General features: G+C 38.5%; 1 protein-coding gene across 15 annotated transcripts in view; it reads left to right on the top strand.

Moving 5' to 3' along the window:
- Positions 1-25,666, top strand: part of MCTP1 (multiple C2 and transmembrane domain containing 1) — a 543,328-nt gene that overhangs the window by 329,585 nt on the left and 188,077 nt on the right. For all 15 annotated transcript variants that reach the window (XR_007476708.1, XM_049708425.1, XM_049708421.1 and 12 more), the window contains 2 exons: positions 16,509-16,695; positions 21,524-21,617. Coding sequence is in view for 14 of the 15 variants with exons in the window: in XM_049708425.1 (XP_049564382.1) it covers positions 16,509-16,695; positions 21,524-21,617 (281 nt within the window). In the remaining variant the exon portion in view is untranslated. The remainder of the gene's footprint in view (positions 1-16,508; positions 16,696-21,523; positions 21,618-25,666) is intronic.

The raw sequence follows: 25,666 nt of genomic DNA on the forward strand, positions 1-25,666 counted from the left end.
TTTCGTGTTTCCATATAAATTGTGAAATTTTTTTGTTCTCATTCTGTGAAAAATGCAATTGGTAGTTTCATAGGGATTGCATTGAATCTGTAGATTGCTTTGGGTGCTATAGTCATTTTCACAATGTTGATCCTTCCAATCCAAGAACACGGTATATCTCTCCATCTGTTTGTATCATCTTTAATTTCTTTCATCAGTGTCTTATAGTTTTCTGACTACAGGTCTTTTGTCTCCTTAGGTAGATTTATTCCTAGGTATTTTATTCTTTTTGTTGCCATGGTAAATGGGAGTGTTTGCTTAATTTCTCTTTCAGATTTTTCATCATTAGTGTATAGGAATGACAGAGATTTCTGGGCATTAATTTTGTATCCTGCTACTCTGCCAAATTCATTGATTAGCTCTAGTAGTTTTCTGGTAGAGTCTTTAAGGATTCACTATGTATGGTATCATGTCATCTGCAAACAGTGACTGCTTTACTTCTTCTTTTCTGATTTGGATTCCTTTATTTCTTTTTCTTCTCTGATTGCTGTGACTAAAACTTCCAAAACTATGTTGAATAATGGTGGTGAGAGGGGGCAACCTTGTCTTATTCCTGATCTTAGAGGAAATAGTTTCAGTTTTTTACCATTGAGAACAATGTTGGCTGTGGGTTTGTCATATATGGTCTTTATTATGTTGAGGTAAGTTACCTTTATGCCACTTTCTGGAGGGTTTGTATCATAAATGGGTGTTGAATTTTGTCGAAAGCTTTTTCTGCGTCTATTGAGATGATCATATAGTTTTTCTCCTTCAATTTGTTAATATGGTTTATCACATTGATTGATTTGCGTATATTGAAGAACACTTGCATTCCTGGGATAAACCCCACTTGATCATGGTGTATGATCATTTTAACGTGCTGTTGCATTCTGTTTGCTAGTATGTTGTTGAGGATTTTTGCATCTATGTTCATCAGTGATATTAGCCTGTAGTTTTCTTTCTTTGTGACATCCTTGTCTGGTTTTGCTATCAGGGTGATGGTGGCCTCGTAGAATGAGTTTGGGAGTGTTCCTCCCTCTGCTATATTTTGGAAGAATTTGAGAAAGATAGGTATTAGCTCTTCTCTAAATGTTTGATAGAATTCGCATGTGAAGCCATCTGGTCCTGGGCTTTGGTTTTTTGGAAGATTTTTAATCACAGTCTCAATTTCAGTGCTTGTGATTGGTCTGTTCATATTTTCTATTTCTTCCTGATTCAGTCTTGGCAGGTTGTGCATTTCTAAGAATTTGTCCATTTCTTCCAGATTGTCCATTTTATTGGCATAGAGTTGCTTGTAGTAATCTCTCATGATCCTTTGTATTTCTGCAGTGTCAGTTATTACTTCTCCTTTTTCATTTCCAATTCTATTGATTTGAGTCTTCTCTCTTTTTTTCTTGATGAGTCTGACTAATGGTTTATCAATTTTGTTTATCTTCTCAAAGAACCAGCTTTTAGTTTTATTGATCTTTGCTATCGTTTCCTTCATTTCTTTTTCATTTATTTCTGATCTGATCTTTATGATTTCTTTTCTTCTGCTAACTGTAGGGTTTTTGTGTTTTTCTTTCTCTTATTGCTTTAGGTGTAAGGTTAGGTTGTTTATTTGAGATGTGTCTTGTTTCTTGAGGTAGGATTTTATTGCTATAAACTTCCCTCTTAGAACTGCTTTTGCTGCATCCCATATGTTTGGGGTGGTCGTGTTTTCATTGTCATTTGTTTCTAGGAATTTTTTGATTTCCACTTCGATTTCTTCAGTGATCACTTGGTTATTTAGTAGTATATTGTTTAGCCTCCATTTTTAAAATTTTTTACAGATTTTTTTCCTGTAATTGATATCTAGTCTCATGGCGTTGTGGTCAGAAAAGATACTTGATACGATTTCAATTTTCTTAAATTTACCAAGGCTTGATTTGTGACTTAAGATGTGATCTATCCTGAAGAATGTTCCATGAGTACTTGAGAAGAAAGTGTATTCTGTTGTTTTTGGATGGAATGTCCTAAAAATATTAATTAAATCCATCTTGTTTAATGTAACATTTAAAGCTTGTGTTTCCTTATTTATTTTCATTTTGGATGATCTGTCCATTGGTGAAAGTGGGGTGTTAAAGTCCCCTACTATGATTGTGTTGCTGTTGATTGCCCCTTTTTATGGCTGTTAGCATTTGCCTTATGTATTGCAGTGCTCCTATGTTGGGTGCTTAAATATTTATAATTGTTATATCTTCTTCTTGGATTGATTCCTTGATCATTATATAGTGTCCTTCTTTGTCTCTTGTAATATTCTTTATTTTAAAGTCTATTTTGTCTGACATGAGAATTCCTACTCCAGCTTTCTTTTGATGGAATATCTTTTTCCATCCCCTCACTTTCAGTCTGTACGTGTCCCTAGACCTGAAGTGGGTCTCCTGTAGACAGCATATATAACGGTCTTCTTTTTATATCCATTCAGCCTGTCTATGTCTTTTCGTTGGAGAATTTAATCCATTTACATTTATGGTAGTTATCGATGTGTATGCTCCTATTACCATTTTCTTAATTGTTTTGGGTTTGTTATTGTAGGTCTTTTCCTTCTCTGTGTTTCCTGCCTAGAGAAGTTCCTTTAGCATTTGTGGTAAAGCTGGTTTGGTGGTGCTGAACTCTCTTAGCTTTTGCTTCTCTCTGAAGGTTTTTATTTCTCCGTCGAATCTGAATGAGATCCTTGTTGGGTAGAGTTTTCTTGGTCGTAGGTTTTTCCCTTTCATCACTTTAAATATGTCCTGCCACTCCCTTCTGGCTTGAAGAGTTTCTGCTGAAAGATCAGCTGTTAACCTTATGGAAGTTCCCTAGTATGTTATTTGTTGTTTTTCCCTTGCTGCTTTTAACATTTTTTCTTTGTATTTAATTTTTGATAGTTTGATTAATATGTGTCTTGGCGTGTTTCTCTTTGGATTTATCCTGTATGGGACTCTTTGTGCTTCCTGGACTTGAATAACTATTTCCTTTCCTATATTGGGGAAGTTTTCAACTATAATCTCTTCAAAGATTTTCTCAGTCCCTTTGTTTTTTTCTTCTTCTTCTGGGACCCCTATAATTCAAATGTTGGTGCGTTTAATGTCCCAGAGGTCTCTGAGACTGTCCCCAATTCTTTTCATCCTTTTTTCTTTATTTTGCTCTGTGGTAGTTATTTCCACTATTTTATCTTCCAGGTCACTTATCCGTTCTTCTGCCTCAAGTTATTCTGCTATTGATTCCTCCTAGAGAATTTTTAATTTCATTTATTGTGTTGTTCATCATTGTTTGCTCTTTAGTTCTTCTAGGTCCTTGTTAAACGTTTCTTGTATTTTCTCCATTCTATTTCCAAGATTTTTGGATCATCTTTACTATCATTACTCTGAATTCTTTGTCAGGTAGACTGCCTATATCCTCTTCATTTGTTTGGTCTGATGGGTTTTTACCTTGCTCCTTCATCTGCTGTGTGTTTCTCTGTCTTCTCATTTTGCTCAACTTACTGTGTTTGGGGTCTCCTTTTCATAGGCTGCAGGTTCGTAGTTCCTGTTGTTTTTGGTGTCTGCCGCCAGTGGGTAAGGTTGGTTTAGTGTGTTGTGTAGGCTTCCTGGTGGAGGGGACTGGTGCCTGTGTTCTGGTGGATGAGGCTGGATCTTGTCTTTCTGGTGGGCAGGACTGCATTTGGTGCTGTGTTTTGGCATGTCTGTGACCTTATTATGATTTTAGTCAGCCTCTCTGCTAGTGGGTGGTGTTGTGTTCCTGTCTTGCTAGTTGTTTCGCATAGGGTGTCCAGCACTGTAGCTTGCTGGTGGTTGAATGGAGCTGGGTCTTAGCTTTGAGATGGAGATCTCAGGGAGAGCTTTTGATGTTTGATATTATATGGAGCCAGGAGGTCTCTGGTGGACCAATGTCCTGAACTTTGCTCTCCCACCTCAGAGGCACAGGCCTGACACCCAGCCAGAGCAGCAAGACCCTGTCAGCCACATGGCTCAGAAGAAAAGGGAGAAAAAAAGGAAGAAAGAAAAGAAAAGAAAATTATTTAAAAATATTATTAAAAATAAAAAATTAAAAAGTAATTTTAAAAAAGAAAGAAAGAAGAGAGCACCTAACTAAAAAATAAATCCACCAATGAAAACAAGTGCTAAAAACTATACTAAAAGAAAAACCAGGCAGACAGAACCCTAGGACAAATGGTAAAAGTAAAGCTAAACAGACAAAATCACACGAAGTCCACTGCCTCAATTTTGGGATGATTTGTTGTCTATTCATGTATTCCACAGATGCAGGGTACATCAAGTTGATTGTGGAGATTTAATCCGCTGCTCCTGAGGCTGCTGGGAGAGATTTCCCTTTCTCTTCTTTGTTCGCACATCTCCTGGGGATCAGCTTTGGATTTGGCCCCACCTCTGCGTGTAGGTCGCCTGAGGGAGTCTATTCTTCCCTCAGACAGGACGGGGTTAAAGGAGCCACTGATTCGGGGGCTCTGGCGCACTCAGGCCTGGGGGAGGGAGGGGCACGGAGTGCGGGGCGAGCCTGCGGCGGCAGAGGCCGGCATGACGTTGCACCAGCCTGAGGCGCGCCGTGCGTGCATTCTCCCGGGAAAGTTGTCCCTGGATCCCGGGACCCTGGCAGTGGCGGGCTGCACAGGCTCCCGGGAGGGGCGGTGTGGAGAGTGACCTGTGCTTGCTGCACACAGGCAGCTTGGTGGTGGCAGCAGCAGCCTTAACGTCTCATGCCAGTCTCTGGGGTCCGCGCTGTTAGCCGCGGCTCGCGCCCGTCTCTGGAGCTCGTTTAGGCGGCGCTCTTAATCCCCTCTCCTCGTGCACCGGGAAACAATGGTCTCTTGCCTCTTAGGCAGGTGCAGACTTTTTCCCGGACTCCCTCCCGGCTAGCTGTGGCGCACTAACCCCTTCAGGCTGTGTTCACGCAGCCAACCCCAGTCCTCTCCCTGGGATCCAACCTCCGAAGCCCGAGCCTCAGCTCCCAGCCCCACCCGCCCCGGCGGGTGAGCAGACAAGCCTCTCGGGCTGGTGAGTGCCGGTCGGCACTGATCCTCTGTGCGGGAATCTCTCCCCATTGCCCTCCGCATCCCTGTGGCTGCGCTCTCCTCCGTGGCTCCGAAGCTTCCCCCCTCCGCAGCCCGCAGTCTCCGCCCGTGAAGGGGCTTCCTAGTGTGTGGAAACCTTTCCTCCTTCACAACTCCCTCCTACTGGTGCAGGTCCCGTCCCTATTCTTTTGTCTCTGTTTTTTCTTTTTTTCTTTTGCCCTACCCAGGTACGTGGGGAGTTTCTTGCCTTTTGGGAGGTCTGAGATCTTCTGCCAGCGTTCAGTGGGTGTTCTGTAGGAGCTGTTCCACGTGTAGATGTATTTCTGGTGTATCTGTGGGGAGGAAGGTGATCTCTGCGTCTTACTCCTCCGCCATCTTGAAGGTCTCCCACATATAATTATTTTTGAAATGTGTTTTTTTAAGTGTATACTCTATAACAGGGCTTTGTTTGTTTATTACAAAGATGAGACTGGCTTTGAATGAAAGAGCCACTTGCAAATCTGGAGTGTCAACACAGTGAAAACTATTTTTACACTGAACAGTAGCCACTCCTATTCTCACTTGATCCCACGTAGTCAGGCTTTTGCCCCCAACAAGCTGCGCTTGTCAAGGTCACCTGTGACCACCACGTTGCTAAATTCAATGGCCAGTGTTTAACCTACATCTTACCTGATCAGCAGCCGCGCTGGACTTGTCTGATAGCTTCCTTCCTTAAAACAGGTTTTTTCAGTTGGCTTCCAGAACAGAGGGCTCTGTTTTCTTCTTACCTCATCACATGCTCTTTCTTCATCTCCCCCGCAGATTTTTCCTCGTTTTCCTCCTGATTTAATTCTGGAGACCCTCAGAGCTCACTCCCTGGGCATCTTCTCTGTCTATACCTGCCCCTATGGTGCCTTCACCCACCCTTGTGCTTTCCATACCACCTAAGATTGACAACGACAAACATACAGATCCACTCCTTAACTCCACGTCCAACTGCCTGCTTGAAATCTCCATTTGGACGTCTAATAGGCTTCTCCAGTTCAGCAGGTCCAAAGCCAGACTTCTCACCCACAGCGCCCCAAATCTGCTCCTCCGTCAGGATTCTCTCTCGTTCGTTGCTAACACTAAAAATCTTGGAGTCATTTTTTATTCTTTTCTTTCATTCTCATCAAGTCCATTCAGCAACTTGCAAACTTCTCCTTCAGAATATAGTCAGAAATCACCCTTATCATCTCAATCATTCTGTTTCCTGTTGAAGCCACTGTCAGTTTCATGTGGGCAGCGGCAAGAGCCTCCTGTTCTCCTTCCTTCCACATAACATCAACAAAATAACTTAACTCCTCTGCTCGAAGCCCTGTAGTTGTTTCCCAGCTCAGTCTGTGTACAACCAGTATCCTCACAGAGCCCTCTGATGCTCCTGGTGATCTGGCCCTGCGATCCCTCTGCCCTGAACTTCTGCTACTTTGCCCCTCCCTCCCTCTGCTCTGTCCCAGCCTCTTTGCTGTTCCTCAGGTGCACCATATACCTCCCCACCTCAGGATCTTTCCCTCCATCTGTGACACTCTTTCTTCAGGTGTCCACCTGCCTTGCTTCTTTACCTTCTTTAGATCTATGCACAAATGTCACGTCAGGGTGATAGCCATACCAACCCTATTTAAAATCGAAACTTCTTTTCCTTGACATTACGTTTCTTCTATCCTGCTTTGTTTTCTCCATCGAAGTAATCACCATTTGACATACGATGCATTTCACTTACTTATTTTATCATGTATTTTCCATCACTTGAATGTGAGCTTCATGAAGGCAGGGGGTTTTGAGTGCTTTGTTTATTGTGGCATCCTCAATACCTATTAAGGTATGTGGCAAGTAATAGGTGCTTAATAAATATTTGCTAAATACCTGAAGTTTGACTGAATACTGGAAATTATGGCTCTTCCTTCTCTAAATAAATATAGCATTTGACACCTGATGTTAATGCAAAGGCAATTAGAACAGCATGCCTTAGTGAAAAGTACAAAGTTTCAGTATAATTAAGAAAGATATTTGTATATAATTCAAAAGGGAGAATTAATGGGTTAAAATGTCTAGGTGTCTGAGTAATCTTTGTACTTAAAAAATACTGAAGGGTTGCATTTGAATAAAAAGTAGCCTGTGCATTTACCAAGATACTTATAACTTTTTCACCATTATAATATCAAGTGAGTTAATGCCATCTGGTTGTTAAATTTTACCCAAAAATAAATGTACCATGAATGGAAAGAAACAATAATAATAGTGCTTTACACTGTATAGGGCACTATTATTACATACATTAGTTCAATATTAGGGGGTAAGAAGGATGCTTCCTATTGTACCAATTTTGCCGGTACAAAAAGTGAGGCAGGTTTAGAGGTATAGCAAAAAAGGAGGTTTAGAGATTGTTCAGCTAGTGTGAATTTGGGGTGATTGATCTGAGACTCAAATCCAGCACTCCTGATTTTAAAGTCCATGCCCCTTTCACCTTGGTCTGGTATTCAGTATGTCCTGAAGCCATTAAGGGCTCGATAAAGTGCCAAGAAGTCAGTAAACCCACTTGGGTGGTGTGCACCGTACTGCAAGTTTGAACAACAAATTTTATCTGTCGCTAAACTACAGATTTCAAGTGAAGGTGAAATAATGTTAATCTGCATGTAATTATTTAACTTTCTGATCACCTGCATTTTGGCAGGCAAGACGGACTGCCACCTTTACGATAATCAGCTAATAAATCCTCAGGATTGTTACACTTTTATGCAGAGCAGTAATCTGAACAAATTGTCCGCTGACAGCTGTGGTAAATTGCCAAGAATGAGTGCTGTCAGAGAACAAGTTGTTTTTATGAACGTGCAGAGTAAGTAAATCCCATGTCAAGCAATTTCATTCAGTCAGAGTTATTTGCAATCTAATATAGCAAGATTTATAGCATTATTTATTAGTGTGCAAAATGCTTTTTTATCTTTAAAGTGGCATTGATTTGGGGCACATATATTTTAGGTTAGTGGATTACTACTATCTTTATTTGTTGCATTGTGATCAGGGCCAAGGCATTGGTACTGCCCATGACAATAAAGTGCTATAGATGTACACTTCAGTAGAGAGTTCTATTTCAACACAATTTTTATTACTAATATAGAAGAAAAAGTTATCCCAAATGGGCAAGTTCCGGGTGAAGAACAAATGCTTTCAACCATAAAATAAATCTATGACTCTATATTTAATGCCAAAGGAAAGAGAATGTGGAATGAGTACCTCCTATGTACTATATACATAGTACATGTATGTCTATCCAGGTATAGTGTGGAAAATGAGGAAAACAGCCTTTGACTTTGCATGTTAACCAAATTAATGTTTTCTTAAAGTTGAAGGTCACTGCATTTGAGCATTTGACACTCTATAGATTCTGATTTGCAGTGTTTCTTATTTGTGATATAAATACTACGATGATTGTTCTACTTCCTATGTAAATAAGTGTAGGAGCAGTCCTGCCTCATTATTAATTTGAAAAAAGCACAAAGATAACTAGTCAGAAAATTCTAAACTGAAGAGAGCGTTTAATGAAATCTTTCTATTTCACCATTTTTCTTACTAAGGATTGAGTGAAATATCTTATTTGGGAGAGAGACAGTATTTCAGTAAAGAATGTCATTGATCCTTGTCTTGGCTTTTCCTAAACTCAAGCTAAGCCAAATGTATTAAGACTTTAATCCATTTTCTTTCATGGCTTACTATTTTTTCTGCTAAAGATTTTCTCAGAAAGTTTATACTCACTGCAGTATTTTGTCTACGATAGGCATTTCCAAAGACAGTTTCCATGCACCATGCAGTTTCCAAAGACAGTGTGTGTATTAAATAGCTTACCTTCGAGGCAATGAATGGGGAAGCTCCCAAGTTTGTAGAAGTATGCTCTGATAAAGCCATCTCCCCAAAGACAGTTGGACAGTGACAACTGCTGACAACAGAAAGGCAATAACTGCATTAGCAGTTAGTAATGTCAGAGGTGGCGTGTTCACTGCATAATCGTGAAACTTGAAAACACATTAGTGGTTACCTATTGAATTCTTTAAAATGCAAAGATTCTAAAGAATTATGCATCATATTGATTTATAATATGAGATCTTATACTATGTGTTTGTTTTACTAACGTAAAGTAGCTCTCATGCAGTAAATCTCAAAAAGCTTCCTAATTTTATCGTTAAATTTGGTCCAGATTAGTAAAATGTGTTTTTAGAAATGACCCCCCCCCCACCAAAGAAATTCTATAGAGGCTTGTCTTCCTGTCCTGAAGGCTTCATTTTTAAATGTCCTCTTATCATGATGGCTTCGTAATATCATGAGCTAGTACTTCAGGGCACAAAACACACTTAGAAGTTCCTTGTTAGAGGAGATGTAAATTTTTGTTGCAGATATTCTTCCTGATAATTTTAAGTTGAATTTTGTTTGAATTCTTGCTATATCTGATTATGCCACATTATTGGTTTGTAAATCAGAATCAGAGTGTAGCTGACAGACAGATGGGCTAGGAGTAAACGTGTCAACTCTGTGTGTTCTTGTTTATCATTCTGTTCACTTATGCTTGTTCAATTAGTATTATATTCAATCCACAGTTTCTTTACTGGGATCTTTTATTTTTTAATTTTTATTTTACATTGGAGTATAGTTGATTTACAATGTTGTGTTAGTTTCAGGAGTACAGCAAAATGATTTAGTTATACATATACATATATCTATTCTTTTTCAGATTCTTTTCCCATAGAGGTTGTTACAGAGTATTGAGTAGTGTTCCCTGTGCTATACAGTAGGTCCTTGTTGATTATCTATTTTATACATAGTAGTGTGTGTATGTTAATCCCAACCTCCTAACTTCCTGGGATTTTTTAAAGCCACTGTCCATTTTGTGAGGATTAGTTCAGTTAAAACTAGATGATATAATCTGTAAGTCTACCTAACCGAGCATATGTGGACTGCAATTCACTGAAAGCCAGTCAGCAAGTTCGGGGGCCACTGTCAACCCCCCCATGTCATGCAGCTTCTGCTCATCCCTCAAAATACTTGCAGGTCACACGTGACATATCTGATGTATGGGCTACCAGTGTTAATGCATATATAAAATATTTATGAAGTTTGAATCCTGTCCTATTTTAAATTAAAAAATACATCCAAATAGGCCTAACATTTACTTCCTGTACCCCGTGTGTACATCAACGGTGCTAATCACAAAACTGTTTCATCTGAGTAAAACTCTCATTGGTTACTGGTTTAGGCATGGCAGAAGGAAAGGCGGGGAGAAAAAAGGTGACAAGAATACTGAAAATTTTCTCCTTGAACTTAGGGGAAAACGTCACCAAATAAATGTGATATATTCCTTTCATGTGACTAAGTAATGCATATAGTTTTTAAAAGGTGCAAAGAATTTCAAGCTTTGCTATGGAAGTCAGTAAATGTGAAGTCTTGCCATCACTTAATTCCTCTGAGCCTCAGTTTCCCCATTTGTGGAATGTAAGAAAATAGCTCTCCAATCTCAGTTTTGAGTCTCTTTTGATTCTTCTATTGATGATTGATTGATGAGTTCGGAACAGACAGTACATTTTAAAATTGTACAATATCAAACTAAGGCATATGAGATAATAAAACTACATATTATAGTTACATAGTACTTTCATCTTTTCAAAGTAGTTTTTCATCCGTTATTCCTGTGTTTTTACAATTCTATGCAAAGAGAAGGCATAAACGAGGAAAGCTGATGCACAAAAAGTTTGTAACTTGCTTGATATCACAATACTAATGAATAATTCAGCTTTGTTAAAACTTTGGTGTTCTGAACCCTGACGTGAACTCTGAAGCCGAATGACTTCACTAAAAGCAACACGCTAGGTCTGTGGTAGTTCCGGAAATAAGGATGTGAGAAACCAGAAGGCTTAGAAAGGGCTGAATCCCCCAAATTTAACAGAGGCCTGACACACAGTGCACTTAATAAATAGTTAATGAATGAGTGAACGAGTGAGTGTTGGAAAGAAATCAACCCACTTTCTGGGAAGACAATATAGAAATGGTAGCATGAGCACATTACATGCTAATCCTGGCTCTGCCACTGTTGCTTTTCTGAACCTCTGTCTCCTCATCCGTAAGTACTTTAATACTTACAGAGCACCAGCTATATTCCAGCTCTGCGCTAGGTGCCTGCCCTTGAGGTGTATCAGGAGATTGACAGGAAAAGACATTTCAATGAGAATTAGTTAAAAATTAGCCAAGCAAACATAGGTAGATACATCATCTCAGGCAGAGGGGTTGCTTCATGCAAACACAAAGAAACAGGTGAGCCCTAGCATGGATGATGGGAGAATGACAAGCTGTCAGGAATTACTTAAGTAGTAAGTGTAAGTCAACAAATGACACCCAAGCTGATGGTAGGTTGTGGAGTGCCCCATTGCCTTACTAAGGATATTTTATAGGTGGTGGGGAGCCAGGAGTGGGACATGGTCAGGTTTGGGTTTTGGACATCTGTAACTGTGGGGATTAAATGGTACCAATAATTTTTGCCTTCGACCCGGTTCCCTAGGAAACAGAGCTTGAGGCAGGGATTAGGTGCTGATACTTAATTGGGAGGTACAATCCCACGTCCTGAGAGTGAGAGAGAAAGAACATGAGGCAGGGAAGACTAGGAAGTAATGCACGGTGATAAGTTACTGGGCTGGCCATGTTCCCTGTGTTTCAGAGACACAGTGGTTGCCCAGCAGGTGTGCCCACTTGGCCACATGTGGATAGGCAATATGGAGAATCCTGCTTTGGAATGGTTTGTGAGAGGGTGGAAGACATGGGGAGTTACCTTCCCATCACCTGTGCCATTGATCTAAGTTCACCCCATAAGGAGAAAACTTCTGCATTGTTTCATCTGGTTTCTTTGGCAGTTGATCAGGAAGCCAGATCCCATACTCCACGGTGTGGCTTTTTATCCAAGTGCAGAAGTGGCCTTAGAAGCCAGAAATTTGGGGCATGTGGCAGTTGGGCCTAGATGCACAGTGGCAGCCAAGCAGAGTGCTCAGCCCATTGGGGCAAGTGAAAGTTAGGACAGTCCTAGGCCAGCCCCAGGTGGAAGACCTATGAGGACTCAAGCCCAGCTGTTTGGTCACAGTGGTGGGATGAAGACCAGCCCCTTGGAAAGACCCAGCCAAAGTCGAGGCTGAGGCAAAGCAGGCAGCTGAGGACCCAGGAGTTCCTTGTGGAACCCAGATATAAAACAGATGTAAGGGGAGCTGTTCTTTGAACAAAAGAGGAGAATCCACACTCCCTTTTTCACTCCATGCATGGTGACCTGGATGCACCCCCCGCCCCAGTGCTCCTTAGAAGACAATTTGATATTACGTTAGATTGTCTGCCTTCTGGCACCAGCATTCAGACTTTTTTCAGCAGGGTAGAGGCATAATATGTCTGAGGAATAATATTTCATTGCCTGTAAGATGAATTTGTTCTCTTACCATTTTATTGGTCTGAGGAATTGCAAAGAAAGGAAGATGTAAACAAGGGTAAACATGGATAGAGTTATAATTGTGGAATTTGAGGTTTTTGAGAATTTGAAGTTCATCTAGTTCAATTCCCTCATATCACAGATGAGAAACCTGGAATTCCAGGGGCTAAGTTGTCTTGGAAAAGGTCATCCAACTAATTAGTGACAGATGGAAGGCTAGAACCAAGGGAATCTGATGCCCAGTCTCGGGCTCTTTCCCCTGTGAATGTGTCTGTGTATATATTTTTGGAGTTCATGAACTTGCTTCAATACTTTTAAAAATTTGCCTTTTCATTTTCATAACAATATAAAACCATCAATTTTTGCTTATTCTGAACCATCTGAATGATCACCTAGTATTTCTGTAACCAAACTATAGTGAATCCTTCCTTTGTTGAGAACATAATAGTACAGGTAAGCCAAGTACAGGTGAATCTGCCTGTTGGACTGCTATAACCGAACACCATAGACTGGGTGGATGGAATTCAACAGAAATTTATTTTTCACAGTTCTGGGGGTTGAGAAGTCCAAGATCAAGACAAAAGCAGATTTGGTGTCTGGTTTCATGGTTCATAAACTGCTGTTTTCTTCTGTGTCCTCACGTGACAGAAGGGGTGAGGGATCTCTCGTGCTTTTTTTTATAAGGGCACTAATCCCATTCATGAGGGCTCCACTCTCATGACCTAATCACTTCCCAACCACCCCACTTCTTAATATCATCACATTGGGCACTAGATTTCAACATATGAATTTTGGAGAGCACACAAACATTCAAACCATAGCACTGGCCCCTAGTAATTAGTCCTGAATTCACTTTGCAATACAGTATGTCGCAGGACTTCCATCTTTGTTCATATTTATTCAATAACAACAAAGGAATAGCAAAAGCTTTTTCTCCACCAAATTCCAGCAATAATCTGATTCGATACCCATTTAATGCAGATATCGGTGATGCTGTAATGCTGACTTTATCTTGAAGTTAATAGGACAATTTTGCTTGGTTATCAGGTGACATTTTGCTTTAAATGGCATCTGAGGATTACTCCTCAGCAGAGTTTTTAGATGAATAGGAGATCTGAGTAACCTCAACTAGCAAAAAGCATCTTGAATTCATTAATGCTCTCTTTTCAAAATATTTGTATACATAGGCATTTTCTATATTAGAATGATTATAGTCAAAATTCTGAACCATTAAATATAGGACAGAACCTGGGACTGTTTCTACGAGTGTACCCAATATTGAAAATTTAGTTGCAGCAGAAAGGTATAATCCTTCCTATAGATGTGCAATGGTAATTTAAATTTTATTAGTTCCATAGCTTTTAAAATTCAATTTGTAATTTTTTCTTAGTTTATCGTCTTCTAAGAGCAATTACTTACAGCATTCTTCCTAGTTCATACATATTTTTAAAGCATAAAAATAACACGCTTCTGTACTTGAAACCTGAGTTAATGTGTCCTGTTCAAAACAAGTCTGGAGGGGCTTCCCTGGTGGCGCAGTGATTGGGAGTCCGCCTGCCGATGCAGGGGACGCGGGTTCGTGCCCCAGTCCGGGAGGATCCCACGTGCCGTGGAGCGGCTGGGCCCGTGAGCTGTGGCCGCTGAGCCTGCGCATCTGGAGCCTGTGCTCCACAGCGGGAGAGGCCGCAGCAGTGAGAGGCCCGCGTACCGCAAAAACAAAACAAAACAAAACAAAACAAAAAAAACAAGTCTGGATATCACCCCGTTTAAGAGCTGCCTCACATAGCACATTCCTCTAGGATGCACAATTACAGCAATGACAGACCGGTTAAGGAAAAAGCCTAGATCTTAGATTCCAGAGTGCTAGGTTCAGGTCTGGCTCTGCTAATTACTAACTGTGTATCTCCGTTGATTCATGTGACTTCTCTGGCCCTCAGTTTCCTCATTGGTAAATTAAGGAGATTTTGAGGATCACAAATCCTTATGCCTATTGGCACTGGGTACAGAATTAAGTGAAATAGTCCAGCTGTAAGTTAGACAGTATTGGGGACAATAACTCAGAGGACATTTGCTCTCTCTTTAAAGTTATTTAAATTCAAAACTTTTTTAGCACAATAAAAACAACAAATCTTATGGACCAGCTTTGATCTGAGAGTGGCCAGTTTGCAGTTCCTGGACTGCATCTTTAGAACACCTTCCCCAACTCTAAAGAATTAAGTGCAATGACTCTAATATATAAAAGAGGAGGAAGGCCAACACCTAAATGACCAGCACTTAATGGTAATAGGCATAAAAGGAATCTTCCAGAAGGTTTCAATGTGTTTTAAGAGTGATGCAGTATCATACATAGGAATAGGGCATGAGCAGGACTGGAAATGCGTGATCAGAGCGAGTGAAATACCTTTCTTGGTCCCAAGTTAACTAACCAAAAGTACTATCTGAACTGTCATCCCTGTTCAATTCTCCAGTGTTATACTCTCAATCTAGTCCAAAGATTCATTCACATTCAACAAATTATAGGTTAGGCACTGTGCCAGATGCTGGAAAGATCTGTAGAAAATCATATTCATTTTTCTCCTTTTTATTAGAGAATGCATTTGATTAGCTGTTCTTCACCATTGCATTTTTTAACCCTAAATTTGTTCCAGGTATTATTAAGAACTAATTCCAATTAAAATTTGAATATTAAATAAGGCATTTGATATGTTTTTTCATCATTTAGAATCTAAGGGGACAGCATGAGAGTATTTTGAAATGGATATTGTGTTTGCAGAAACAGTGAGGTTACTTGATATACATCCTAACTTTAGGAAGATGTTTTCCTGACTTGGTACAGACCCTAATTTCCTGCTGTCTCGATAGCATTTAGTGCATGCAGATTTCCTGTCACTGACCAGGACGTTTCTATTCTTCTTCATTTCTTGCATCTATATTCCTCTTTCTCCCAATTGTTCCTAGTCTGGCTATCTTTCATGTCATTTTTGATAGGCAAAAATAAAACATAAATGTCAAACTTTGATTCAGTTTCTAAAATCACTCTCACTAAAGATGTTTGAACTCAACCATAAGCTTTGAGGCCCTATTCACAGATGTTTAACTTAAAAGCAAAATAATAAACAATAAATAGAGTGAAGAATAAGAAGGGGCAAAAATTTAATCTGTCCCTAATAGCTGACTACCCCTTGTTTATGACGATACCACATCTATTCTTATAATTGGCTATTTCCTGTTTCAAATGTCTTTTATTCATGTCTGCCCCCTTTCTCTCTGTTTATTGCCCTTGTGGTTTTGGTCACCACAGTATCTTTCTCTTCCAAATCAATTGACATTTTTATGAAAAGAGTCTGCAAAGTGTTCAGCTCTGAGGAGGTGATATATCGAGCATGGGTTGCCATACTATTACAAAGTCTCTCTTCAGGCAACTCTCGTACATAACACTTCAGCTATAATGTTTTCAGAGGATTTGTTTGTTTGTTAACTTAGATTTATGCAGTGTTCTATGAATAAATTGGCATGGTTTTAAAAATGTAAAACATATGACATCATCATAGTAAATGTTCTATTCTCTGCTTAATAACATTTCAGAACGAGGGCAAAACACCTATTGTTTTAGAGTGACACAAAAATTCACTCTTGGTAGTTTGCCTCTTTAGACAGCTCATATTAATCTCTGTAAGCAAAGCCCCACTGATCTGGGCCATCTAGGGACTGAAAGCCCCTACTGATTTATAAATATGGTGACAGTGGGTAGTAATCAAATCAGATAAGCACATTTTTTTGCATCTTACAAGAAATAAGCAATTAGATACTAAAATAATCAGAGTCTGAATTTTGTGAAGTCAGCTGACATGAAATACATATGCTTCCAGTGGTCCAAATGGTATTTCCATTGATTTATTTTTCACATAGCTCTGAGCAGCCTGCACCTCCACTGTTTGATGTGGGGGGGAAAAAAAAAAAAAAAAAAGCCTTTTGCTAATTCAAAACATTTCTTTTTAGGTGCCAGATCGACCTGTCAGCTCTCAGTAGGGAACAGACACACAAGCTAGTGTTGCAGCTGGAGGAAGGGGAGGGGCACCTGGTGTTGCTGGTCACCCTGACGGCTTCGGCCACAGTCAGCATCTCTGACCTCTCCATCAACTCCCTGGAGGACCCGAAAGAACGCGAGGAAATATTAAAGAGATATGTACGTATGTAAGCCTCCTCCTTCAGGGTCATGGGTGACTAGAAGAGGTTGTAAATAATTTACATGGAGTGATAGAAGTACATCTGCAAAGCTGTCTGACGGATGAATCAGCAGAAGCAGAAGGCTAGGCAGCTGCAAATACCGTGCATATCTTTGCAGAAGCACTTGGGGTACCCATGGATATCTAGACACCTGGTCTTCTCTCAACTCTCTTCCAGAGCAAGTTCTAGATTCTGAGATTCTCCTCAGTAATTTTATCACACCACAAAATTAGCATACAGGGAAACTTCCTGTAATGGAAAGTTGAGTTTATATAATACTTTAAAATGAGTTCATTGATTATTTGTCATTGGAATTAAGATTTCCTTGTCTTTACAAATTTGAAATGGAGTTAACTGCACCTACTTTTTAATTAGTAGGTTGGTTACTGGAGGATAGTCACAGAAATAATTTTTCCTTTCAACTGCTTAGAAAAGCCTCACCTCATTCCTTTAATTTTTAAAAATCGAATGTGAAATATAATGAAAAGGAAGCTTTCTTACCTTTCAATCAGATGTAGAGTGATAGGGTGGCATAGTGAGTCACTAAAATAAGTACCCTTCTCAAATTTTATCAAACCCAAACATTCACAACCAAATCTACCTATTTCCCAGCATCCTCACGGTCTGCATTTCTCACCATGTAGTTTTCTTGAATCAACAGAGAGGGGAGCTCTTACTCCATTGTTCTCTCTTAGTGAAGCCTCGAGAAAGTGAATGTCTCGGTACCCGTGAAGCTGGAAGAAAAAAGAAAAGCTTTTGCACTTAAAATTACAAAGCTTGTATTGTACAATGCTGCCAGGTGTTTAGAAGGCTCCTCTAGACACTCAGTCATGAAACCAAGCTCTGACTAACAAAGAACCGCTTAATTTTCTTTTTTTTTTAGATTTTAAAATATTCCTATTTGCTGACTGACATCCTTCCAATAACTGAATTTAATAAAGATGTACCTTATCAGGCTGTGCAGATAACATGAAGTGCTGGTACTAATGCTCTACAATATTCTTCAAACAGATTAGCAGGATGTGTGCTTCAGCAAATTTATTCTGGCTATCTCCACTGAATCAGCTGTCTGCTAATGCTTGTACAACTCATCCACCAATGGTGTTATCATAAACAGTTTAATAGAGGTGACTTAGCAAGGCTAAATAGTATATATTTTTAAACCACCTAAGAGCCAAAGGTATTGTGTGGCCTCTTCTAATATATAATTGCAGTTGTGAAAATTATTTCACATTTTGGTACCCACCAAGACATATTCTCCTGTTCACAGAAGTGAGACTCATGAATTAAAACAATTTTAAAGAAATTAATTCATATATTAATATAAAAATGATTCTAGGTATTATAATATTGTATTTGATGGATTAATATTTGATACTATCCCATATATTAGAATGATACTACGGGCTAGGTAATTACAAATGATCCAATTACTATTATTTTTTTTTCTTTTTGCTGTAAGGGATTCCTTAAATCAGCCATTTCCATTTAGAATTTGAGTATTTGTTTCTATACCTACTTTCAAATATTAGTTATTATTTCAGTAAAATGTAAAATATTATGTGGATGTCCCAGCTAATTCTCAGATTATATTCTGCTCAATATACTAAAAAGTGAACCAAGTTTAAATATACTTTTTTTTAAGCCCTGAATTTCAAGCATAGGCCTGTATCTCCCTTTAGAATCATATTTGCTAAGAATCTAGTGTATGTAATATAGCACATGTATTATGATTACTCATAGCAACGCAAGGACAAAGATCTATGATTTAGGGTTTCAGAGTGTTTCCTTTTTATTCTATAGATTATAAAATGAATGAATACTGTATGATGTTTGAAATATCACTTGTTTTGGAGAAACATACAATATAAAAGAGTTTATTTGGAGAATTATACATATGTTTTCCTGTGAGAACTTGTGTATTTATTTTTTTTAAGTTTAGGTTCAACCTAAGAATTTGATTTCGCTCTGGTTCTGGTGAGGAGAGTAAGTGGATTGCCCCACTCTCATAAGAAACAGCCCTGAAAAGGTTCTCCGTTGCTGTCATTCAGCTGTTCATTGCAAAGCATTGAAGCCCCACAAATTAAACAGACGTTACTGTGTGTGCCATTATTTGATCACCCCATTCTGAAAAGATGGCTAATTCCATTTTTCTTTTTTTTTTCTTCTTTTTGCGGGGCGGGTGGTGGGGAAGCAGGGAAGGTCAACAGGGGGCGGGTAGTAATGGGTAGTAGACCAAGAGCGATTGTATGACCTTTTCAGAATGGGGATGCTGAACCCTTGCTCCCCCTTGTCACAGTTTAAAAACCAGAGGAGCTAGTTTAGAGAAGAAGTTGTTAGCATTCCATTTTTATTATGACATTTCACAGTCATCTGATTTAATGTCCCTTGACCGGATTGTCCACCGTGAGACGATAGGCTTGAAATGTTATTTAGAGCATTGATAAAAGGTGAGCGGTTCTAAGATGACAGCGAGTCATAAGGCTGGTGGTGTGACATTAATTTTCTCCATAACAGAGATGGAATAAGACGTCACGGTGACAAGCTGTCAATCAGTTCTGGCCCCTCAGAGCATCTCGATGCCATAGGACGGGGTATTGCCTCTCCCGTAATAGAGCTGAACTGAGTTGCTCTCCCTGACAGCTGCTGCAGCCATAGAGAAAATATATTATACAGCCTTTCATTAAAAAAATAAAGAGGACTCCTCTCCAGAGCCTTTCAATCTTTTCCCATCTATTGAGGGCTGAAAGGATGCACAGCAAATCATAGATTTCTCTGCTATGGAAATTTCTGGCTTCAGAAGCCATCCAGGTTTTGAGGCCTTCTAAAATAACCATAAATAACAAGGCAGGAATACCTCTTGATGAAGCATTCCTTAAAGTTATATTTTTAAACTGATATATTTACATTTTTTGCTTTTTTGTTTTTTGATGTTCTTATTATAATCCATGTGTTACTGGCCTAAGCAGTTGAAGTTTGCAATAAATTACTGAGCGTCAGCTGACTCGAGGAAATGAAACCTTCAAATAATAATTACTCCTCCAAATGGAAAGCAGAACTTCGGAGCTGAAGCACCAGAAACAGTGTGACTCTGCAATGAGGTTACCAGTATGAAAACGATTCTCTGACTGAAGATATTTGTTTTAGTCACAGTGAAACTTAGTTTAAATTGCTCCTAAAAATTAAAGGACAGGAACCTTTTGCTAAAACTCTTCTCCATCGTTAGATTAGGAGACTTACCTGGTCTGTAACACTCAGTAAGCTCTGAGATAAGAAGCCGCTTCCCACACCTGATCATTACGACCTTAGGAAGACAACATGCCTACAAATCTCTGAATTATAATACTGCGGTCTAAAGTTTCCGCTTCTAAACCCTTAATTTACAGGAATGTAAATGGAGAGAGAAGTGCATTTTTATTGAACCCTGTCACCGGCGTAGTTTCAACACAGTTTGGGTGATAAACAACTGTTTAAAAACAATAAAAGATTAAGAGCTAATCCTTGTGCTAAACACTCTTTTTTAAAAGTTAGGCTCTGAGATTACACATCTATCTGCGTTTCCTCCTCTCAGTGTGCCAAGGTCAGAGCATCAGTGTAAACAATGACTAGTCACATGGGGTTGATAAAGTTAATATCGCGGTAAGCTTGTGCTTGTCAGTCTTCTCACATTCTCAATGCAAAGATAGGAATGTTCCGTAGTAACATTTTAATAGATAACTTTATTAGGTAAAACTATGTTATGCTCCCGGTTTTAAAGCATTTTAACGATTATGATAAAGAAGCACCTTTGATTTCCTGAATAAAAGTGCTGATCTTGTCATGAGAAAGATGCAATGAAGCATAAATAAACAAATGCATATCGTGTTCTATAGGTTGATTTTACTCTCTATTTGTGTCTGTTAATTAGAGTTCTGAATTATTGCTATCCCTCTTTTAATTCCTTCTGGTATACGCTTATTCAAACGCTACCATTATTAATTTATGAAATTAAATAGGTTTCAGCATTTGGATCTGATTCTTCTATCAAAATTTGTATACTTCTATACCTACTACAATGAAAAACAAAATTACAAATTTAAGAAAAATTACTCGTCCCTTTTGAATTTATTTTTTAATCAACTTGATTTATTTTCGAAGGCAAAAATAAAACAAATAAATTTTAAAAACACCTAAAAGGTGTGTGGTAGAAATACGTCTTTTGAATCAAATATTAGAAAATAGCGTTGAATAATTTAACCCTTATCTAGCACCTACCATTTGCAAATCTGCCCAAGAAGAAAAGAGTAGAAAAATAATTAATTTAATGTTGTCTTTCTTATTCCCAAAGTCTGAAGTGTGTTACTTAACCAACAACTTAAGATTCGGTATTAAGAATCAATAGTCTACAAATCATCATGCCCACAGATAAAAGATTTCTTGGAGCGCTTTGGTAAAGGAGACTGATGGAAGAATGCAGACATGTCGTATTTTATAATTTATTGTTCATCATCTACTGCTAATTACTTACGGGGGAGAAATGTTGTGGTATTTTTTACTCTTTCAAAAAAATCTACTTAGATAGCAACAATTATCTACATAAATGTGTGTGTGCGTGCATGTATGTGTGTGTGTGTGTGTGTATACATTCTTGATGGTGGAAAGGTCATCTGTACTGAAGAAACACAAATATCCCTTTGATAACTTAAGCAGCATCCTGAGATCAACTGTAACACTTAATGTTTCCTCAGCGCACTCTTTGAGACCCTTTATGACCTTTCTTTTCTAATACTGATGTTGGGTTCTTTCAGAGCCCATTGCGGATATTTCACAACCTGAAAGATGTGGGATTCCTCCAGGTGAAAGTGATCAGAGCAGAAGGGTTAATGGCCGCTGATGTCACAGGTAAGAGCCGATGCAGTTTGCCTTTTGTAAGAGCCTATATCAAGCAGCATGCAAGGTGTACACCATTTGATGACTGAACTTTTCATTTCACCTGACTCGATCATCAGAGTAAATAATACAAAGTTTGTTGATCTTACAAAGATTTGCTATCCACCTGATTTTTATACTGTCTCTGCTTTTTACAAGAAGGGTAACATGTTAACAAGTAAACAATAAAAAGGGAAACAACTTTTGAATTGTTGCCTTCTCCAAGGTTTAGTCAGCATAGTGGTTATATTTCTTCCAGGTTTCATCATTTTGGCATTTTGGGGTAGTAATGCTGTATCTTTTTCTCTTAGACAGTATCAGCTTCCCTCAGATGATATTGTAGCATCAACACTAATAATTCAAACATGCATGAAATCTGTTGCATAGTTCACTGAAAAGTTTAGATACATAATACTCAATTCCTTGGTATGAACTGTTGGTATTTGGGTTGCTGATACAATTCCTTAGCTGTCCAGATTCCCTAGCACATCCCAGAGATCATTCTGGATCTAAACTAAACATCTACATTGTTCTAAATTTTTTTTTAACCAAGAAGCAGGCCTGTAAAAATGCCAAACTCAGTATGATGTCTTAAAGCTTCCTGATTTGGATATTGCTGTTTCTGTGACATGTTGATTAATTAATTATTTCATCAATTACCAGCATTAAATTATTGTTTTGAATCTGCAACTATGTGAGCATTCACTTATTCTTTAATTTCATAGGCTTTGGGGGGTATTTATACAATTCCTTAAATTGTCCATCTCAAGGTGGATAATAAATAGGACTGATCTGACCAATTTTGTGCAGATTTCCCTGTTCCTGAAAGAAAGTATCCACTTATTATTTGTGGAAATATGCTTACCACTGTGAATGGCCAGCAAGTTGACCCTTAAATGGTAGCTAACTTATTTGAAGGGGAGAAATGTATTTTTCCTACCATATAAGGGCTTGCAAACCCATTACATGATCACTGCTGCCCTTAATTCATGGAACAGAATCAAAACCTAATTAAAAGATCACATGCCTTAAAGCTAAAATAGCAGATGTCTGTTCAAAAATGGCAATATTTAAAATTTTTTAATGTTTGCATAGTATTGAATGACTATTTACTGTATGATAAAAGTAAAAATGTTGAGAGTTTACAGTTTCTTTAAAGAGGATTTTATCAACTCATTTGTAACCAAGAAGATAATAACAACTGTCAGATATTATTTCAAAATAGGCATACCTGAAAATAGTGGGAGAGAGGATTGTTTGTAATCTTTTTGCAAATATACTGACTTGGCTCCTTGTACTAAACAATTAGTGAATGCTAAGTTTATTCACTTTGTATTTTATTTCTGGTGTGGTTAAAATCAAATTAATCTGGACACAATTATTTCTAAATTATTATGCTGCTTTCGTTATTAGAACCAACAGTCAACAGTGAATGGTTGACTAACTGCTTTTTTTTTGTTGTTCACTTTGGACATTAACTTAAAGACCAGAACAGGAACTCAGGGCTGCTTTTACACTACAGAGGTTCTGGCCAGCCTTTGATTCCCAGCAGCAGGTAGATTCAGGAATTCATGGCCAAGATGTTCACCATCATGGGAAATATCTTCACTTTTCTTCAGGATTTTCTGCGGGGTAGGGGAGCACCCAGTGTTGGGCTAAAAACATCTGAAGATAGGGAGAAAAGCCTAAAATAAAAAGTATCTCAGAGGGCACCTAAGTGTTCAGAACTATCACTGGGTATTTATAGTGGGCACAATAATGTCTTATAGAAAAATTCAAGTCCCCTTTACTTCAAAAGTTTATATACTTGCCCATTACACAAGTTAAATGCAATTAGATGTTTGTCTGTCTTGGAGAGAAGCTGTCATTGCTTTTGAAACTTCATGAATATGCAAACTACATTAAGCCAGTTGGCTTATATGCCACTAAGCAAGTTAAAGTACCTGTTCTCTTGAAGCTGGAAAAAATAGATATATTTCTTTCGTAATGGTTCTAGGTAAATTAATGTGACTAAGAATCACCTTTTCCCTAGGGATTCAGTGAGACATAATTTTGATCTGATAAAATGAACTTTAATTTGGGGAATACTAAATAACAGATTCTCCATTTTTTCCTTCTGGTTTTAGGGACATAATGATTCCTCCTTCCTCACTGACCTTATAATCTAATGTGCTCTGAATTGAATAAGAGAGATGTTAAACTATTCAGGGGCAAGAGGATAATTCAGTCTTTGACCTTGCTCACTCTTGGACCTTTTGTGGTCTTTATGACATTTGTGATGGTGGCAGAAACCGAGGACCATGTTTTTAAGACAGAAATGTCTGAATAGTCTACCAAGTTTTTAAAAAAGTCTTTACTTCTGAAAAGGATAAATATTTATATGTATACTGATCCTTCCTGGTCTTTGTCATGAAATTTGGGTATCGTGAAATTTGAGCTTATCACAAATAAGCTATTTGCATACTTTATCTCCTACTTGCTCAAAGAAGAACTTTAAAAATATGTTTTATATCTCAGTGGATAATCATAGTCAGGCTCTACAAGATATTCAGCAACCATTTGAGGGAAGGGAGTAGAGTCAATGGTGCGTCTTCAGATGCTCAAATTAGCGTCCATTTAGGATTGTTGTGGATGGAGAGGGGATATTTTAAATCACTGAGAGCAAAGAATATTTTTTGACCTGATATAAATGAGGCTATAGCTATAAGATACCTAGTTGGTTTCTGAACACTTTCCCAGACAAGTCCAACAACACAAACTCATAGTTGCCCAACTTTACCCTATATTTAAAATATTTTTAATGATTAAAACATAAAGTTAAACTTCCATAGTTTAAGCAAAAAGTTTTAAATAACAATATTCTATCATTTAGCCTGAGCACAAGAAAAAAGAGATTCTATAATCTTTTAAGTAGCCATCAATCTTACTGCAGTTACAAAGAGTTTTTTCCTTTCAACATGTAAAATTTTTCTTTTGTTACAACACATTCATTGAGAAACATTGTGATACTGTATTAACTCTGTGTGAATAAAGAGCAATTGAGACTCTCTTTGAATGAGTGAGTATAAAGCACAAATTACTTTTTAATGAAACCCTCAATTCTTTCCCTTTCCACAAAAAGCCTATAGCCTTGTTCAGCTGAAGTCTACTACAGTAGGTCACTTCAGTTAAGCCCCTAATAAACTGTTGATAGTCGAGGGTAGTTTTTTCTTCCATCTCAATAGCCCAGTGTTGGACAGTGCACTTCAAATCATTAAGGTTAATACAGATTTTAAAAAGAGATTAACTCTGGTGGTTAAGGCCTCAATTTACAACTCCCACACATACACATGCATTGAGCGAGGCACAAGAGTGGATTGAAATTTCAGTCAAATTGTGGGCAGCCTTTCACAGCCTGAGAAAGTGGCACTCCGGTTTTCAAAGTTGGTCAGCTAAATTCTTCGTGAGGGAAAAAGTTTGATTAACTGAAAAATACTGCACGGTACAACTTACTTACCTTTCACGTAACCAGTGAAAAGGTTAATGTCTCTCTGGATCATAAAGCAAAACCTGCAGGTCGTCTGGCCCTGTGTTCACTGGGGGAAGACTCTACCACTAAATCAAGTGCTCCCTGAAACTGGACAGATTGTGAGGAGAGAGAGACCAATGGTGGATTTTTTTTTTTTTTTTTTTTTTTTTTTTGGTGGTGGTGGTGATGGGAAACAGTTCATGTATGTTGGAATTTGTCTTTTCTAGTTTCTAATTATTCTTCCTTGGACGGGGCCTAATTTTTGCTTTCAGCCGAACATTTAAAGTCTTCTGTATTGAGTGGGGCTTTCTTTGCAGCGTATTTAGACCTGGCCTATTGGTTCTTTCAAGTTCTTAGAGAAGAAAAAGAAAAAGGTTCTTCTCCTCAGCCCCTCCCCTTCATTTTCCCCTGGGTTTTTTTTGAGCTCCTGAGGAAGAGGTCACAGCCTCCCCAGGGATTACCAGCCACTCAGTTTCAGAAACACTGATATGGGAAACTGTGAAACCCTTTCAAA

The sequence above is a fragment of the Orcinus orca genome, chromosome 3, assembly GCF_937001465.1.
Source record: "Orcinus orca chromosome 3, mOrcOrc1.1, whole genome shotgun sequence".
Taxonomy (NCBI): domain Eukaryota; kingdom Metazoa; phylum Chordata; class Mammalia; order Artiodactyla; family Delphinidae; genus Orcinus; species Orcinus orca.